Source organism: Leptodactylus fuscus, chromosome 7, assembly GCF_031893055.1.
Source record: "Leptodactylus fuscus isolate aLepFus1 chromosome 7, aLepFus1.hap2, whole genome shotgun sequence".
NCBI lineage: Eukaryota > Metazoa > Chordata > Amphibia > Anura > Leptodactylidae > Leptodactylus > Leptodactylus fuscus.
Window position 1 is genome coordinate 84,484,709 of NC_134271.1, and position 19,695 is coordinate 84,504,403.

At 45.2% G+C, this 19,695-nt stretch overlaps 1 protein-coding gene across 1 annotated transcript in view; it reads left to right on the forward strand.

Annotated features, from left to right (window-relative positions):
• DGLUCY (D-glutamate cyclase) overlaps positions 1-19,695 on the forward strand; it is a 53,624-nt gene that overhangs the window by 17,129 nt on the left and 16,800 nt on the right. The window contains exons 3-6 of the mRNA XM_075282405.1: positions 3,222-3,375; positions 9,107-9,305; positions 18,092-18,242; positions 18,890-19,012. Of these exons, the coding sequence (XP_075138506.1) occupies positions 3,222-3,375; positions 9,107-9,305; positions 18,092-18,242; positions 18,890-19,012 (627 nt within the window). The remainder of the gene's footprint in view (positions 1-3,221; positions 3,376-9,106; positions 9,306-18,091; positions 18,243-18,889; positions 19,013-19,695) is intronic.

Here is a 19,695-nt window from a genome sequence, read left to right on the forward strand (position 1 = left end):
CATGGAGATACTCTCTATACTGGCTAGAACAGTGACCTACCTCAGCCACTAAGTGACTGAAAGAGAATTTATGAGCATTTCTTGAGTGTATTGGAAACATGGAAAAGTAGCAACGCAGAGATGGAGCAAACCTCTGGACTGGAGCAGCCAGGGCATCCGGGAGAGGTGAGTAAACTTGATGAAAAACCCAATGAAAACTGAAAAAATTAATTGGACCACTGCAAGTTTTCTTATCACCTGGTCTGCTAAAGATGAGTGACATTAAGGCAATGTTCACAAGGTCTTAACGTAACCGATAACTGCGTGCTGTTCTAATTGTGGTAATGAGCAGCACATTTTTACTAAGGCTGTAGTGGAGAAGTGAGGGCTGTAAGGGAAAAACACTAGGGCAGATTTACTAAAACTATCCAAACTTTAGACAATTGTAATATGCTTCAGAATGATCACTTTAAATGATGCTGGATGATAATTGGCCCTGTTTGGTTCATTTTTGAAACAAAGAGCTGCATCTTAACCCTTTAATGACACAGGATACTTTGTACGTTAATGCTTTTTTCATGTTTTCCTTTTAAAATTCATAGTTTTTTATTTTTTTGTCAACATAGCTTATTTTTTGTCGACATAGCTTATTTTATATGCACCATTTCAGGGTACATATAATGTTTTAATTAGCTTTTAACAATGTTTTTTTGGAGGGGGTCCATATAAAAAAAAAAGTAATTTCTTTATTTTCAGGGCAAGTTTTAGTTTTTATTGGTACTAGTTTTTGGTATGTATGCTTTTTTAATCACTTTTTATTACTAGGTGACCAAAATATGTTAATTTGCGCATTGTGTTTTTGTTTTGTTTTTTATACCACATTCACCGTACAGAATACATAATGCTGTTTTCTGATAATGCGGACTTCTGTGCACATAGAGATAACTAACATGTTTATTTTTTGTTTATATGATGTGTTTTTTTTAAATTAACAGGTGTGTTTTTAACTTTTTATTAATTTATACTTTATTTTTAACTTTATTTTTTATAACCTTTTAACTGTCCCAGAAGGGGACTTGAACCTGGGATTTCTATTTATAGCCTATCACACATTGGCTCCCTATGTGTAACACAGAGTGGCAGTCAGAATTCAGAGTCTGTTCCTTGGTCTGCTGGCTGCTAAAGCAACTACTCAGACTGTGATTGCTATTGATCGCAGCAAATGAGGGGTTAAACTGCCAGAGTTGGAGAATTTCACGACTCTGGTGGCTAGTCCTGGGTTCTGACTGTATAATACAGCTAAGACCTGGAATTCATGCCACAGGCACAGCTATTGAGCCAGTAACATGAAAGCACCATACTATTACAGCGCCCAAAGTTAACTATACGCTCACTGTAACGTAATAGTACAGTGCAGAGCGTGAAGGGGTTAAAGAGACTCTGTCACAAAATACTAAATGCCATACATCATATAATGCTCCCTGGGCTCATTATCAATTTTTTGTTTTTATTTTTAAAATCTGTCCACCCATTCAAAAGATATGGCCCCTGGAAGATTATTTTCTAATTTAGCTTTTATTCACCAAGTCAGGATGAATGTTTTGTTTTTATCATAGAAAATAAAGGGTTATCACCTTTTTAGGGATTAAGAACTAATACACATGTAACCTTCCAGGGCCCATTCTTTTTGAACAGGTGGACAGATTTTACAAATAAAACACCAGATTGATGAGCACAGGGATCATTAAATGATTTATGGCATTTAGTATTTTGGACTTGGTGATACATCCTTACATGAGTGCCAATTGACTTGCTGTATCGCTGGTCCGTGTTTGTTCTGGGCCTCACAATGGCCTAAAAAGACCCTTGTATGCTGAGAGCCCTGTGGATAAGCTGTGGTGTGAGAAAGAGAAGCTATGTATTTATGTGCTCTATTTAAAGGGGCTCTATCACTAGATATACGTGTTATGAGCTAAAGATATGCCTGAATAGCCTTTAAAAAAGCTATTCAGGTGCTGCTGTCAGGGTCGTAATCGACAACACCGGGTCAATCAGTCAGATCCAAATTAGTATTCAAAATCTCGCACGGACATTAACAGCAGACACTAGCTGTGTCCGTGACACTTTTCATTCATTAAATGAATGAAAAGTGTCACGGACACAGCTAGTGTTCGCTACTAATGTCCGTGCAAGATATTGAACGGACACTAGCAGCGGACACTACCTGTCGGACAATGACAGTAGTGTGAACGCTCCCTTACCTTGGAAATTGATATGCAAATGAACTTGATCTTCCATGGTGGGCATTCCATGCACCCCTTAGCGTCATAGCTTCTAGACGCCCACCACTGCCTCCAAGCCCTCATCCTCCTGCTTGTTCACCGCCTCCATTGTTGGCGGTTTCTATTGAAATAACGCGTGTGCGCAGTAGCGCTCCCTCTGGCACACTACTGCGCATGCTCCAGCGCCAGCTCGCAATGTTCTCTATGGGAAAATGGCACTGGAGCGTGCGCAGTAGCGCGCTGGAGGGAGCGCTACTGCATACACGCGTTATTTCAATAGAAACCGCTGACGCTGGAGGCGGTGAACAAGCAGGAAGAGGAGGGCTTGGAGGCAGTGGTGGGCGTCCAGAAGCTATGACGCTTAGGGGCCGTTCACACGGAGTAACGCGCCGCTTGTTGCAAAATTACGCACGTTATACGAAAAAAAAAAGCCATTGAACTCAATGGCTTACTGGATTGTACACGTGTATCTTTACACGTGTATTTGGGGCACAATGCGCGGCGCGTTACTCCGTGTGAACAGCCCCTAAGGGGTGCACGGAACACCCACCGTCCAACCAACGCTCACGATCAAGCTCATTTGCATATCAATTTCCAAGGTAAAAAACAAAATGGGGGGGGGGGGTAGGTTTTTGTTTTACAAACTAATAGCAGCACCTGAATAGTTTTTTTAAAGGCTATTCCAGCATATCTTTTTAGCTCATAATGCATATATCTAGTGATAGAGACCCTTTAATACACAGTAGCACTCAGAGAGACATCCAGATATCAACCCATTTTTTGTAATCCCTCACAGTGTCTCAGCTGCTAGAAACAGTCTTTATTTGACAACGGCAATGGAAACCAAGATAATGACAAGGAATACACCCAGTGGCTGGTACTTTGGAGTAATTTTTGGTAAATAAAGTAATTTGCAATGTTGTTTGCTGTGGTTGAGTGTGTCTATTGTAAATCTTTCAGGGTACAACCAGGCCAACGTGGTGATTCTTCACAAGTCTTTAGCCAATGATTTTGAGAAATTTTGCCAGGCCAATAGCGGTCCTCTCCCTCTGTTATACCGCAGCGATGTTGGAGAGTGGAAATGTCCACCACTGAGCAGTGACTCCGATATACGGTAAGCAATCCTCTGTCACTCTTGTCTCTTAAAGGGATCCTATAATTTAAACAGAATTTTTTCTGCTTATCACGTAGGAATAGCCTTAAGAAAGGCTATTTGTCTCCTACCTTTAGATGTCTTCTCCGCGCCGCCATTCTGTAGAAATCCCGGTTTTCGCTGGTATGCCCCAGCGCTCAAACAGCACTGGAGGCGTCCCCAATGCTGCCAGAGAACTCTCCAGCGCGGCCTCCATCTTCTTCAGGAACAGGTTTCTTTATGTCTTCTTCGGGGGGTTGACTTCAAACTTCGAGGCCTCAGGCCATTTTCTTGCGGCCTGTGGGCATGCATAGTCGGCTTTGCCCGAGGCCTAGAAGTTTGAAGCCAACCCCTGGAAGAAGATGCAAAGAAGACCCGTTCCTGAAGAAGATGGAGGCGGCGCTGGAGAGTTCTCTTGCAGCATTGGGGATGCCCCCAGTGCTGTTTGAGCGCTAGGGCCCGCCCCCAGTGCTACGAGAGAACTCATTTGCAGTTGGCTCCCGGCTGTCACCAGAACAGGTCGACTACTGCGACCTCGTCGCGTAGGAGCCGGCCTGCAATTTTAAAGGTATGGGGGTTTATTCTACACTTTGGGAGGAAGGGGGGGGTTAAGTTTTAATGCCCGCAATTAGAATGCATTCTAATTGCGGGCATTAGCTTTGGGCCTCCGCGTATAGCAGCAGAGCGGCCGCCATTACTCTTACAGACCCAGCATCAATCCCTCCCCGGCAATAGACCGGCGGATGCCGGGAAGGGTTTTAGATGCCGGCACAGATTTGGGGGAAAAAAGTGCGTCTTATAGTCCAAAAAATACAGTAGTACATAGAGGAAAAAATGAAGTATCAATAATCAAGCTCTTTCCATTAATGGAGTCAGAGGCATGAAATATGGAGAGAGCGTCCCATATATTTGCATATATGCCAAGGATCATTATGCTGTTTCTATGACCGTCTGGAGAGACAGTCATGGGGAGGGTAGGGAGTATGGGTTTGGTTTGGCATTCCCGTGGGGTGATCAGTGTTGGTTGTGTTTGAGGGGATACTCAACTACGATATGGAGAACAGGGATCTAATACATGGAGATTTTGCAATGAGGAGAATACACAGTGATAATCCATATAGTGGCTACTCTATGAATGGAGTCCCTTCAAAGAAAGGGGAGATGCAGTTGTAATAGAGTTAAACTGAACTTCTGCAATTGGTTAAACTATTTTCCAATGACTTTTCATTTGTTTTTATTGTTTATGTGATAATATATCTCGCTGCAGCCATTTAACCAATTGCATAAGTTTGGGTTAACTCTGATACATCTGTATATTGTTTGCATTGCTCTCAAAATGCATCCCAGGGCATGGACTGAGAGTGCTCTAAAGAAATATAGGAGAGAATATCATCATAAGAGTGTAAATCCTTCTGATCCAGGAAATGATAATAGTTCCAGTTCACAAGAACATAATTTGTGATTCGCTCAGATTTTAGGATTGTTGAATATCATAATTGATGGGGGCACTAAAGCCAAGATAACAAGAAGGGGGAGTAAAGGGCATCCCAGTTGCATCCTCTTCTACATAGGGAACAAGTCAAAGCAGAATACTTTATAATGTAAATGCTTGTTGGTCTGCATGCAGTGCTCGTGGCCAAATACTCCACTGCCTTCCAAAAACATATCTTTTTTATTTTTGCATTTTGCAAAACTGTATAAGGACATAATTTTTGCAGGACAATGATAATAGTACCATTTAATAGTTTGTACAATGTACTAAGAAGCTGGGAAAAAATTCAGAATGGGGTGGAAGTAGAGAAAAACTGCCTTTGTGCCACTTTCTTATGGGCTTTGTCGGTCTGGGCTATCTCATAAACTCTCACGGTTTTCATTACGATTGCTATGCTGATGACACTCAAAGATATTTCTCTGGACCAGACCTTACCTCTCTGTTGTCCTGAGTTCCAGAGTGCCTAGCGGCCTTAGCCTCCTTTCTCTCCTCCGGCTTTCTCAAACTCAATATGAGGAGGTGCAGAGGGTTCAGTCGCACTAGGGCCCAGGAGCCTTACAGGGCCCATAGGCATGCATCATATGGAGATTGCAGTTTCCATGTGCCCATAAGCCAAGGAGACTCGCAGATTACCCCAACCATACTAAGGTTGATTAAACTCCTTAGCTCCTTTAACCATCACTATCAAGAATTCGCTGTAGAGATTAGCCCCATATAGCCTGAAACATAACACCTTTTATCAGTATTTACAAATGCACTATGCGCTTATGATTCCGACAGATACAACCCATCTCTCTGTCTCAACCCATGCAGTGCTCGAGATGATTTACCAGTCTAGCAGAACAAGAGGCTTAATCTGTACCCTAGACAGTCATTTAACATTTTCTCGCTTACGTAATTATCTGTAATTTACCAAGTCGAAATTGGAGACAGATCTGGGGCCTGACCCAGAGGATCAGTAGTTGGAGATCCTTGAGGCAGTCCCTGTCCTATCCATAAGTGAGTCACAATGCTTATTGCAATTGTTTTTCTTACATAGAACCTACAGAATGTCTTATTTTTGCACAGAATTGGGCTGTGAGCAGACTCTAGATGTCCTAGTTGTAATATGGACGGTGCTTATTTATTGCATATGATGTGCAATACACCTCTCTGGGAACTTTTTGGAAGTGGTCCTTGATCTGGTGCAGAGGGTATATGTTGTTAGAATAGCCCAAGATCTAAAATACTTTTTGCTACATATAGGGGCAGGGAGTGAAATGAATAGTTTCTGTTGATGTTTTATATCAAGCCAGTAAGCCTCACCCTATATTCACAAGACAGGAGATATTTTTAACTTTTTTTAAAAAACTGTAATAAATATATTATTTTCAACTGTAATTTTTGAGATTTTTAACATAACAAATAAAAGAACAGTGGCAAACAGGAAAGCAAATATATTTTTGCACCACAGTCGTGTGAATGCAAGCTTACAATGGCTGTAGCCCTGCTCACCAACAGTAGTGGAATTGGTTAATAGACTATATCCAATCATTAGAGCCTATGGTGAGATGCAGCAGGTTTACCTAAGACAAAAATTTTGTGTTGGTGCATTTCCGATTAGAATTATTTGTGGTGACTAGAATGAAAACAACACTATCGTGAATGCTAGTTTTGCTTGTACTATTCTGGAGAACTATGTGTAAGAGTAGAAGATTTGCGTTTTATTTTTTACTGTCATTTGCATTGGTTTCATTATTAATGCTCACTGCTGCAGTCTGGGGAAGGTATGGTGTTGTTTTCATTGTATGTTCTTTCCAATAAAAATTCTCTGATGTGAAAAAAAAAAGGAAATCTTTAACCCCTTAAGGACCAGGCCATTTTTTGGTTTCGCATTTTCGTTTTTCCCTCCTCACATTTCAAGAGCCATAACTTTTTCATTTTTCAGTTCACAGAGTCACATGATGGCTTATTGTTTGCGGGACAAATTGTACTTTGTAATGGCATCATTCAATATGCTGTGCAATGTACTGGGAAGCTGGAAAAAAATTCAGAATGAGGTGCAATTGGAGAAAAAATGCATTTGCGCCATTTTCTTATGGGTTTAATTTTTACAGCGTTCACTGTTTGGTACAAATGACATGTTACCTGTGTTCTACGTGTCAGTACGAACGCGGTGATACCAAATTTATATAGTATTTGAAATGTTTTGATACTTTTAAAAAAATGATAAACTTTGCAAAATAGAAAAAAAAATTTGTGTCATGTTCTAACACCTGTAACTTTTTCATATTTCCATGTATGGAGCTGGTTGTGGTGTCTTTTTATGCGGGACAAGATGACGTTTCTATTGATACCATTTGGGGAAAGATCTGATGGTTTGATCACTTTTTATTCAATTTTTTTATAGGAGGCAAAGTGTTGAAAAAAACGCTTTTTGGCTGTTTTTATTTTTTTTGCCGCTACGCCGTTCGCAGTACGGGATAAATGTTTTAATATTCTAATAGTTCAGGCATTTTGGAGCGCGGGGATACCTAATATGTTTATGTTTAATGTTCTTTAATTACTTTTATAGCTAATCTAGGGAAAGGGGGGTGATTTGAACTTTTATATTTTTTTTATTTTTTTAATACTTTTAAAAACTTTTTTTTTTCTTCTGTTACATTTATGATCAGACCCCTTAGGTACCTTGAAACCTAGGGGGTCTGATCGCTCATACTATTCACTGCAATACTACAGTACTGCAGTGAATAGCAGAATCCCAGCACTTCTATTAGACGATGCCTCTGGCATCGTCTAATAGATCTCGGGCAGAGACAAGCCTGGAAGCCTTCAATAGGCTTCCGGCTGTCATAGCAACCGATCACCGCCCTCATGTGACGTTCAGGAGGGCGGCGATCGGGGAAACATGGCGGCGCCCATGCCGCCTGCGCTGTTTACACGCTGCGGTCGCGTTTGACCGCAGTGTGTAAAGGGTTAACAGCAGCGATCGGCTCGGGCACCGACCGCTGCTGTTATTGGCAGGTCCTGGCTGTATTATACAGCCGGCATCTGCCGTGTATGGAGCGAGCTCAGCGTGTGAGCTCACTCCATACATCCCCATGCGACCCATGACGTACAGTTACGTCAAGGGTCGCTAAGGGGTTAAATTCCACCGCTATCATAACCCAATTGTTAGCGAAAAGAATGACTCGGTTTGCAAAAGTAATGCAGTTTCCAGGCTTGTGGGATTGAGGGTTTATTTCAAGTGTAATGTCATTGGTATGAACAACATAACTTTCATCCAACAGTTTAATTTATTTAAGCAGAGACTGAGCTTAATTCTGGCCTGAGAAAGGGCTTCATAGTAAGAAGTGAGATAGCTTGTTCTCCAACTCATATTGTTTAGCCTGCTCTGTGCATCTATGGTGCACTGCTGCCTGAGTGAGCAAGTCCCGGACCACTGCTTTATGAGATTCCCAGAAAGAAATTTGGGAGGAGGCTGATGAGTTATTAAGAGCAAAATATTCCTCCTAATGAGTGCGTGTCAGAGTTTCCATCTCGGGGATAGTTAGGAAGAAGCTATTGGGCATCCAGGAGATTGGGGGGGGAGGGGGCGGAGGGGTTTGACCACTAGGGAGGCACAAGGCGTGGTAACTGGGCAATGGTCTGACTACAGTGTTGACAGTATTTTGGGAACTGTGGCACAGACAAAAGAATATGGCCTATTCTAGAATATAAAATACATGATATCGAAAAGTAAGTATAATCTTTGGCCATGGGTTGATTCTCGTGCCAAGGAGGAGATGTGTATCAGGTTTGAGTTCATGGGTTACATTTACAACCTATGCTTAGGATAGGTCAATAACATAAGATTGGTGGTGGGTCAACACCCAGTCCATGTACCAATTAGCTATTGACTAAGCAGTGTACAGAGCCAGTAGCAGATGGCTTCATACACTTTTCATTGATCGAGCCTGCAGTAGCACGGCCTGGCCACTCCACAGGGTACCAATCCATCTTCTTCTTCCTCTCTACACTGTTTGATGGTACCTGCGGCTTCTGATAGATTTGGAATCTATTCCCCTGCATACCATGGTCTTACGGTACCATATTTAATTGTGCTGTGTAATTACCTTGTAGACGGTGCTATTCTATACTAAGGTATACAGCAAACAAACGTATACTGGTACATGATATTTATTTCTTAGAATCAGAGCCTGTCTGCCCACTTTTGGGTTTAATGTCTTCTGTATGTTGCAGGACGGACTGTCTTATGTATCGAAGATATGAACATGGAGTCTACAAAGAAAGCCTAGTTAATCTGGAGAGTTACTCAGAGCAGATGAAGGATATGGTGACTTTCTACCTAGGTTGTAGCTTTTCCTTTGAAAATGCAGTGCAAAAACTGGGAGTACCTGTCAGGAATGTGGAGCAGGAACGAAATGTTAGCATGTTCAAGGTAGGGGATAATTTAGTGAATTTCATTGAAAAATATGATTGTGCTGTAGGATATGAGTGTTAGCATTTTGGCTTCTGGTGTAAACTGAGTTAAAAGTATTGTAATTACAGTTGACCTATCAAGAAAAACAGAAAATAAACTGATTGCTTCAGTATGTTAGATGTTTTTCAGATTTTGGCGATATGTATGTCTGCAACAAAAGAGAACACCTTTAGATTGTATTATGACTGTTTATTTTTAAGGCTGCGTTTCTGCTCTGTGGCAACCACAAGTGTCTGAAACCCAGATCTCAGTGGGCACTCAGGCCACAATAGGCACACAAATTGCAGGTAGCCATTGTCCACTGCAGATGGCTGTCGTGTGAATCCTGTGCTGTAAAGTGGAAATTCAGTCTAAAGCTTCTACGTCATATGTTTTGCTCCAGACCTATAGCGAGCTGCATCCCCAGATGTTTTGTTTATCCTTGGAAACAGAGTGCAGTTTATCTAATACAGGAGTGTCCAAGCTTTTTGCCAAGAGGGCCGGATTTGGTTACGTGAAAATGTGTGGGGGCCGATCATTCAGCTTTTCAGCAGTATATAATACCACACATCCATGAGGACATGCCCTCTTCTACATTAAAGGCAAATTAACCATTTTATGAAATTTTTATTGCAAATGGCATACTTTTAATTTCTTCAAATTAGCCTCCATCACTATCCTCACACGATATAATAGTCCCATCACTGCTCCCTATGCATACAGTATGCGGGACCAGTGAAGTGGCCACTGTATGGGGGATAGTTATAGGGGCCACTGGTCCTCCCTATAGTATTATTGGGTTATTACCGTATTTTTCGGACTATAAGGTGTAAACTGAATTTTATTGAAATTTTCAAAATAAAGAAACAAACACAGTATATCACAAAATAACAAAAAGAAGACTAACCAAAAGCAAGTGCAATAACAAAAAAACGGCAAAACAGTGCCCTAAATGGGCTAAACGAGAGGCATAAATGCCAGCAGAGCACAAATCAAATCAAAGAGAAAAACTGCAGACACAACACAGCCCCAGGAGCAGCACCAGAACAACACAGAACTAGGGGAAGACAAGACACCACGAGGACAGGAAACGAAAGGAGGGGAAGGAGCACAACATCTAACTCAGAAAAGAGGAACAGAGCGAGACAGAAGAAGAAAAGTGGAATGAAAGACACTTAAAGACCCCAAAAGGAGAACCACCGGAAAAAAGGGTTAAGGGAAAAGCGAAGAGAACTCAGTCGAATCTTGAAACACAATCCACGGCCGCCAGAGGGTCTCGAATTTAGACGAATCCACAAGGTCCTCCGCTACAATAGCCTCCATCCTTCTAATGAGGAGGAATTCCTGGAGCCACTCCAACAGGGAGGGAACCACCGAGCTACGCCAATGACGTGGAATGACCGTCCTGGCGGCCGTCAGAAAATGGCGTAGTAAGTCACCTTTGACCCTAGAAATCTTACCAGGAATAAGAGAGAGGAGGGCCAGTTGAGGGGATGGGGACACAGAGCGACCACTGACCTTAGAGTACAGGGAAAAGACAGAAGACCAAAACTCCTGAATCTTTCCGCAGTCCCACCAGATATGGAGGAAGGAGCCCACAGCTGAACCACAGCGCCAACACTCGTCCGACACAGAGGGGAAAATGCGATGCAAGAGGGTTGGACAACGGTACCAACGGGACAAGATTTTATAGTTCTTCTCCTGCGCACTACAGGGCAAAGGCAGCTTGTGAGTCAACAGGAAGGAACGTTCCCAATCAGCAGCAGACAAACGGGGGCCCAAATCAGAGTCCCAAGCTTTGGTAAAGGGGGGAAGACCGGGGGCAGAAGCCGTAAGGAGAATGTCATAAAGAGTGGAAAGAACCCTAGTCGGTACCCCGGAACGGAGGAATTCGGACTCCAAGGCGGTTGGGGCAGCAGAGAGGATGGGCTGCAAAGAGAACCGACAAAGAAAAGAAGCAAGTTGGTTGTACTCTAGCCAAGACAATGTAAAGTCAGGGGAAGAAGCCTGTAACAGGCTAAGAGGAGGCAGAGCAGAGGACCCAGCAACGGACCCCAGACGGACATCGTCAAAAATGGACCAACAAAGGAAATGATGAGCGGTGCGGCCGGGGGGGAACATACCATTCCGAAACAGAGGCGTCAGGCGACCCGGGACCTTGGCAAGGGAAAGAGAGGAGCAGACGGAATCCCAAGTGGACAGAAAGTGGGAAGAAAGAAGAGAGACGTGAGTTAAGGCCGGCCGAAAATGAGAGGGGATCCACGGAAGAGAGGCAAGATGGGCAGAGAGAAGCTCCGCCTCAATGGAGACCCATTGTTTATCCAGAGCCAGAAAACGCCAGTCGAAGAGGCGGAGCAGGATCGCCAAGCGGTAATATAAGAAAGGGTCAGGAAGCCCCGCCCCCCCATTAGTCTTGCGACGAGCAAGGGTCCGGAATTTAATCCTGCTACGTGAGGAGCCCCAGACAAATCTACCAAACATCGACTGAAGAGACTTAAAGTAACGCCTAGACACAGGGATCGGAAGGGCTTGGAAAAGGTAAAGGAACCTGGGCACGACGTCCATTTTTAAAGCATTAATGCGGCCGAACCAAGACAACCCCAGAGACCCGTACGCCCGCAGATCGACAGCAGTTCTCTCGAGCAGAGGGAGGTAATTCAACTCAACCAAGGCAGAGGGGTCGGCAGGAATCCGAACACCCAGATGCTTAATAGAGCAGGGCTGCCACTTAAAGGGGTAACTAGCAGCCAATTGCAAAACCTCCGACTGTGCGAGGGAAATGTTAAGGGCCTCGCTCTTGGAAAGATTGACTTTAAAATTAGAGGCATTACTATATCGTCGGAATTCGTCAAGGATCGCGGGAAAGGAGTCATGCGGCCGAGCAACATAAAGCAATAAGTCGTCCGCATACAGAGCTAGGCGAACCTGAGACTGGGCCAGCGGAAGACCCGAGACATCTGTGCGAGATCGAAGCGCGACCGCCAGGTGTTCCATTACAAGGGCGTAAAGTAAAGGAGATAAGGGGCAGCCCTGTCTAGTACCATTACGCACAGAAAAGGGATCAGACAATAGGCCATTAACCCGGACCCGCGCTGAGGCGTCGCCGTATAGGGACAGAACCTTATGCAAGAAACCGGAGCCAACATTCACTTGTTCCAGGGTGGCGCGCAGAAAGTCCCAATGAACGCGGTCGAACGCCTTCTCGGCGTCGATAGACAAGAGGCACAAGGGAGTACCCCTGGAGCGAGCGGCACCCGTAACTAAGAGAGTCTTACAGATGTTGTCCCTGGCTTCCCGACCTGGGATGAACCCCACCTGATCAGTGTGGACCAAGCGAGGCATCAGAGAGGAAAGACGATTCGCCAGAAGCTTCGCGTAAAGTTTTATGTCAATATTGAGGAGAGAGATAGGGCGATAACTCGCGCAACAATGGGGGTCCTTACCCGGTTTAGGAAGAACCACAATCGAAGCAGAAAGAGACTGACTCGCGAAAGGAGTATCCGCATCCAGACTATTAAACACACGAAGGAGGAGGGGGACAACCTGAGCCTTGCAAGTTTTAAAGAAACGAGGGGTAAAACCGTCCGGGCCCGGGGATTTGCCCAAAGGGGACGACTGAATAGCCTCCGTCAGCTCCTCCTCGGTAAAGGGAGAGTCGAGGGCAGACCTATCATCCGCATCCAAAGTAGGGAGGGCAGTAGACGCCACATATTCCCTTATCTTAGTCAGAGCAGTCTCCGGGTCCAGGTCGGCATAATGACCCTTCAAATTATACAAATCATGAAAGAACTCGCGAAAAGCGCCCGCTATGGAGGGGGGATCATGAACTAAACGCGCCGTGCGGTCCCGGATGCATGGGACATAGGTCGTCGAGAGGCGGGGATGAAGGCGCCTAGCAAGAAGGTGACTACATTTGTCGGCATGTTCATAAAAGTGTCTTTTTAACTGGTCCCGTTGGCGGATAGAAATCTCGTCCAGGAAAGAGCGGAGGTCTTCCCGCGCATTGAGGAGTTCGTTGAGTGTAGAGGACGCCAAGGTCCGCTTATGCTCGAGTTCCAAAGAACGGATGCGGGCAAGACGGGAGGCTATCCCGGCTGATCGCTACTTTTTGAGGCGCGAGCCATGCTGTATGAAAACGCCACGGAGAACGCATTTAAGAGCTTCCCATCGCAGCGGGAGGGGGGTCGGATCCTGCGCATGATCAGTCTCAAAATTACGAATAGTGTCCGAAATCGCAGTCCGGCATGTTGCGTCTTTGAGAAGGGCGTCATTGAGGCGCCAATTAAAGGGACGTGAAGAAAGGCCTGGGATTACAAGGGAGAGAAAAACAGGAGCGTGGTCAGACCACAGGACCGAACCGATCTGCGCAGATGGGGACCATGATAAAGCATGGTGGCTAACCAGAAAAAAATCCAGGCGACCATACGAACCGTGGGCTGGAGAATGATAAGTGTAATCTCGACCTAGCGGGTGAAGAAGGCGCCAGACATCAACGAGGCGGTGGGAATGAAGGGAGGACCGAAGCTTACGAAGCTGGGCAGGCGCGCAAACCGCCCGAGGGGGGGAAGCGTCAATTGCCGAGTCAAGAACAAAATTAAAGTCTCCCCCCAAGAGGACCACCCCATCACTAAAGTCAGCCAATTTGCTCAGGAGAGACCTACAGTACACCATCTGCTGCTGATTGGGAAGATAGCACCCTGCGACCGTAACTGTTGTGCCACCAATGCGTAGTTTCAGGAAGACATACCTGCCCTCGGGATCAAGAACCGAATCCATCACCTCATGCTGCAACGAGCGATGCAGGGCGATAGACACCCCTTTGGACTTAGAAGACGGGTTGGTGCTGTGGAACCATGTGGGATAATGCCTATTGCGGATGTCAGGAATGTGGTCCTTCCGGAAGTGGGTCTCCTGGAGGATCAAAATATGAGAACGAGATTTATGAAAATGAAATAAAATTTGATTGCGTTTCTGAGGGACATTGAGACCCCTCGCATTAAATGAACACAGGTTGACAGAGGCCATGCCTAAGACGACAACAAACCCCTAAGACGAAGGACAAAGGAGAACAAGAGGAAGACACGAGATCAGAAAAGGACAAGGAAAACAAACAGGAAGAAAGAAGACAAAGCCAAACAATACAAACAAACCACCACCACGTGGGAGAGGTAACACCTCCCTAGAAAAAGTGGGGAAAGGTGACAGAGAAACACCACACTCGCACCACGCAGTAGGAGACGAGCCTTCTATAAAAACGGTGCCGCCCCTTCCCGGGAGGCCCTGGGCAAAAATAAGGAAACAACAGCAATCTACAATAGCATAACCAATCCAACCGGACTTGAAAGAAAGAAACAGAGAAAAGAAAAACGAAATGGAACAATAGAACAAAATATAAGAGTAAAATACAATACGTCATAATGCAGGTGCATACAAAGAAGCACCATTACTGGCATGAAAAGTCGACCCCCTAGCTGAGGTCAGTCCATATCGGCAAGAGCAGGAAGAAAAGTGCCATAGTCCCAAATCACGGAGGGCTTCGCGCCACGGGGGTGCTGGAGGAGGCAGATGAGCGCGGGCGCCCGGAACTGCGGGATTTACGTTGAGCTTTCGGCGGCGGAGGAATTGGAGGATTAACCAAAAAAGAAGGCCAACTGGAGATATCCACCGGAGGTAAGCCCAAAGCCAGCATGAAGGAAGGAATCTCATCCGGGCGATGGAGAGTCAGGAGACGACCCTCCCTACGGACCTGCAGACGGAACGGGAAGCCCCACGAATATGGAATACGATGATGAGTCAGAACATCCAACAGGGGCTTGAGGGCCCGACGTTTAGCCAGGGTGAGCCGTGAGAGGTCCGGGAGGAGCATCAGAGGACTGTCCTTGTAAAGAATCTGGGCCGAGTCCCTGGCCTTTCGCATGATCGCCTCCTTTAGTTGGTAACGGTGGACCCGACAAATAACATCCCGGGGAATATCAGAGTCGGGTGTGCGCGGGCCCAGCGATCGATGCGCACGATCAAGTTCCAGGGGAGAATCCAGGGGAACACCCAAAAGCGAATTGAACACAGATCGTAAGACACCATCCAGCTGATTAGGAGCGACAGATTCCGGGAGGCCCCGAACACGGATATTGTTCCGCCTATTACGGTTCTCCAGATCGTCCATAGTATCAGACAAATGTTGAAGTTGGCGGGCATGAGCCTGAAGAACAGAGTCCTGCACAGCTAGCTGCTCAGATGTGGAGGAGGCAGAAGATTCAACAGCAGTTACACGGCTCTCCAGGCGCCGGACAGAAGATGAGACAGCAGACAGTTCAGCTTTGTACGATTGTTCCAGGCGCAAAACATAAGCCTCCATGTCTGCCTTAGTAGGTATGGAGCCAAGGGTGGCAGAGAGGCGGCGTAGTTCCCCTAAGGCATCCCCCAAACTCAAAATTTCAGCAGAGGCCACAGGGGCGCGGGGGGTTGGAGTGTCCATATCACCCCCATTGTTGTTAGGAGGTACAGTAGAGGAGCCGCCAGTGGACATATGTAGAAGAGGAGGCCCGGCAAGTAGCCATGGGGACGCAGGATTAGGGGAAGCTAACCCCAATCCAGAGCCCTGAGACATGGAAGGCTGAGGAGGGAGAACAGGAGTGCTGCAGGTCCCAGGGAGAACCATCTGAGCAGAGGAGGGGGACAGTGGAGGCCAGTCAGCGTCCATAGCAGAGGAAGAGGCAAGGGGGGAGGGGGAGGTACCTCCTAGAAGATCTTGTGGAGCACCGGCAGATGAGGGGAGGTAGGAGTCCTGGATCTGACCCCCCACTGAGCCCTGGCCGGGGCTGGAAACCAGAGGAGCAGCCTGGTGATCTGAGGGAGCGATGCCACGGCCGGCGCCGCGAGGAGGCGGGCTGTCGGGAGAAGGAGGGATCGCTGCAGGCCGTGAAGACACAGCGGGCGCCATCTTGGATCCGGACAGCGCGGCACCCGGAGCGGAGAAGAAGGAGTGCAGCGCGGCTGTAGCAGACATCGTCGGCGGCTGTGAGGAGGATCGAGAGGGTCCACGGCGGTTCTTCCCCATGAGGAGGTAAGTAGAGAGCCGGTTGGAGAGGTGTGCTGGGCAGCCCGAGGGGAAACCAGAGAGGAGCTCACAGTGCGTGCGACTTCATACCGCCATAGCTAGGCCACGCCCCCCTTTTTCGGACTATAAGACGCACTTTTTCCCCCCAAAATCTGGAGGGAAAATGAGGGTGCGTCTTATAGTCCGAATGTGGAGCATCGTCATGTTCCTGCCGCTGCTGGCTTCCTGCAGCGACAGGAGCGTGGCAATGCTGCAGGCCCCAGAACCTGTATTGGCGTCTAAAACCCTTCCCGGCATCCGCTGTTCTATTGCTGGGGAGGGATTGATGCCGGGTCTGTAAGAATAATGGCGGCCACTCTGCTGCAGAGCGGTTGCCATAGCAACCGGGTCTCCGCTATACGCGGAGGCCCAAAGCTAATGTCCGCAATTAGAATGCATTCTAATTGCGGGCTTTAAAACTTAACCCCCCCTTCCCCCAAAGTGTAGAATACACCCCCATACCTTTAAATTTACTGGCCGGCTCCTGCATGGTGAGGTCGCAGGAGCCGACCTGTTTTGGTGACAGCCGGGAGCCAGCTGAAGGCTCCCAGGCCTGTCATAGCTATATTACTATTGCGGTTGGTCTATGGCCAGCCGTAATAGTAATGTAGAGAATCTCCCATAGACAGCAATACACTTTTATTGCCGTCTGTGGGAAGGGGCAATAAAATAGTGGGGAAAAAAAGCTTTAAAAAAATAAAATAAATAAAACTTCTAAATCACCTCCTTTACCTAGAATCCCTAGAATATATATAAAAGTAAAAGATTACTGGGAAACACATACATATTAGGAATCCCTATGTCCGAAAATGCCCGCTCTACTGATATTTTTCAAACCGCCGCGTTTTTTTTTTCTTCACCGTTTTGCCTCTGATTTAAATAAAAGGTGATCTAAGCAATAGACATTCCCCAAAATGGTATAACTAAAAAGTATATCTGGCCACGCAAAAAAAAAAAAAACGCTCTATGGATCTCCGTACAGCTGCAGGGTCACCTGTTAATGTGGCCTTGCAGCTGTTGCAAAACTACAACTCCCATATATTAAATATTTTACCATTTTTTTGCTTCAAAATTTTTTTCCCCTATTTTCCTCCTCTAAAACCTAGGTGCGTCTTATAGTCCGAAAAATACGGTACTTACCTGTTCTCCCCAGTTCCGTGTCTGTCCCTGGTCTGGGCGCACTGTTGTGACGTCATGTGTGCCCGAAGCAGGATGCAGTGAGAGGTGCCAGGGAGCAGACGGGTAAGTATTGGTATTTAGCTTGTAGATCACATGCTCAATGTGTACTGTTCGCCTACAAGCTCTACCAGCACCAGAACTGCTGCGGGGCTCCACTTATCCCTGCTTCTGCTGATCCCGTTTTAAACAATGCATTGCCACAGCTGATTTGTAACATGATGGATGTAACAGTACAAAATAAATATAACACTGACAACATAATTCATAGATTTATGTAGATTTAGACTGTGAGAAGTTATTTAAATATTATTAAATTTATTCATTTAAAGATATTCTGTGAGGTCAAATTGGATCATTTTTTTTAATCCCTTTTTATTTTTTATTTTTTTGTCCTTTCTTAAAAATGTCTCATAATACGTATTGGGGTAGGCAGAGCGTAGCAAGATAGGTGTTTTTTTTTCTAAATTATGCAGTTTTGTTTCTCCGGCAGACGGTGATTCCATGTCACGGAGTAGGCAAGTTTTCCTGTAAACTTGTGGTGACCATGAGACCAATTCCACAGAACAAGCTGGAGGCGGCAGTAATTGCTACCAACCCTATGAAGAAATACCACGGAGCCCCAATACACATTGGCTCCCCAGGTCAGTAGTGCCTCATGTCCTTAAAGGGGTTGCCCAGGAAATTCTTTTATATTTTAAATAGGCTGGGGGAGGTGAAAAAAAATATAATCACTTGTCCCCGGTGCTCTGGAGTCCTCTGAGTGTGGTCTGATCCTGCTGGATTGTCTTCTCACAATGAAACTGATCACCGGCTGTGATGTCCCAGGGACTTCCATCAAAAGATAACAATGGATTGGTAGGACCAGACTGCACTGGGAGGTACTGGAGAAAGATGAGTATATGATATATATATATATATATATATATATACATACATATATACGGTATATATTTATTTATTTATTTTTTACTATCCCCAACCTATTTAACATGTTAAAATGTTGCCTTTTAAGCCTTTACTATAAATTACATCTTTTTAAATGGTCTCAGGAACAGCAGCCAGTTGTGAATATAAAGAGAGGATTTATATGGTATTACAATGCTCCGCTATTTCTGCTTCCAAATTAACTTTTGATGATGTATATTTTTCAACTTTGCATATGAAATGAGCTAAATGCTTCTGGGTAAAATACTCCATTTATGACTATGGCATTTAGTATGTAGCATATTCATTTGCTGTACATAGTAACACATTCTCTCTATACATTTCCTCCTATTTCTTTGTACAGATTTTCTTGGGATTAAAGATCTTCGGAATGCTGATTATGGAGATGCTACACAGATGCACCCTGGGGATGTTCCAGTGTTTTGGGCTTGTGGTGTCACTGGTGTGGAAGCTGTTATTAGTTGCAGTAGGTATCACCAAGTCTATCTCTCTTTGCATTCAATGAAGTATAACAAATTATAGTACTCAAGTTAAGTTAAATTATGCAAAAGGGAGAAGCCACAATACACATATAAAACAAATAATCGTGGGGGGGGGGGGGGTGAGGGTGAAAGGTGTAGGGGTATGGAAGAAAAAATATGAAAACTACCTGCAAGTGGAGAGAACTCGTGATAAGTCTATCTGCTGTGTCCATAGGGGAATCTTGTGGCTGGGCATACAAATGTGATGTGAGTGAGCTGAAGACAGGGGGGTCAATGTAATTATCATGAAGGCTATGACATGTATGAGTCTACTATCATGTGAGTGTCTGTTTAACAGATAGCCATGGGGACCACTTTTTAAGGACAATTCTGTCTTTTTTATCAGGTTCTTTCCTGGCTGCTGAACAGTTTGGTGCACTGCTAGATCCACCTTCACTGAAGACAGGCTGCAGCTCATAGAAGTATGTGGAGAAAGGGGGAAGAGGAGCGAGTGAGAATGAGAGACACAGTTGTCTTAGTGTAGAATTATAATACGATATCTATCATACTAGTGCTTTTTAACATCTATACTGCTTAGTTCTGACAAAATGTGCTTGTAAAATGCTATAAAAGTGCTAGAAATTGTTATCTTTGGCAGATCTTGTTAGTCTTCAATGAACTGCAGCCT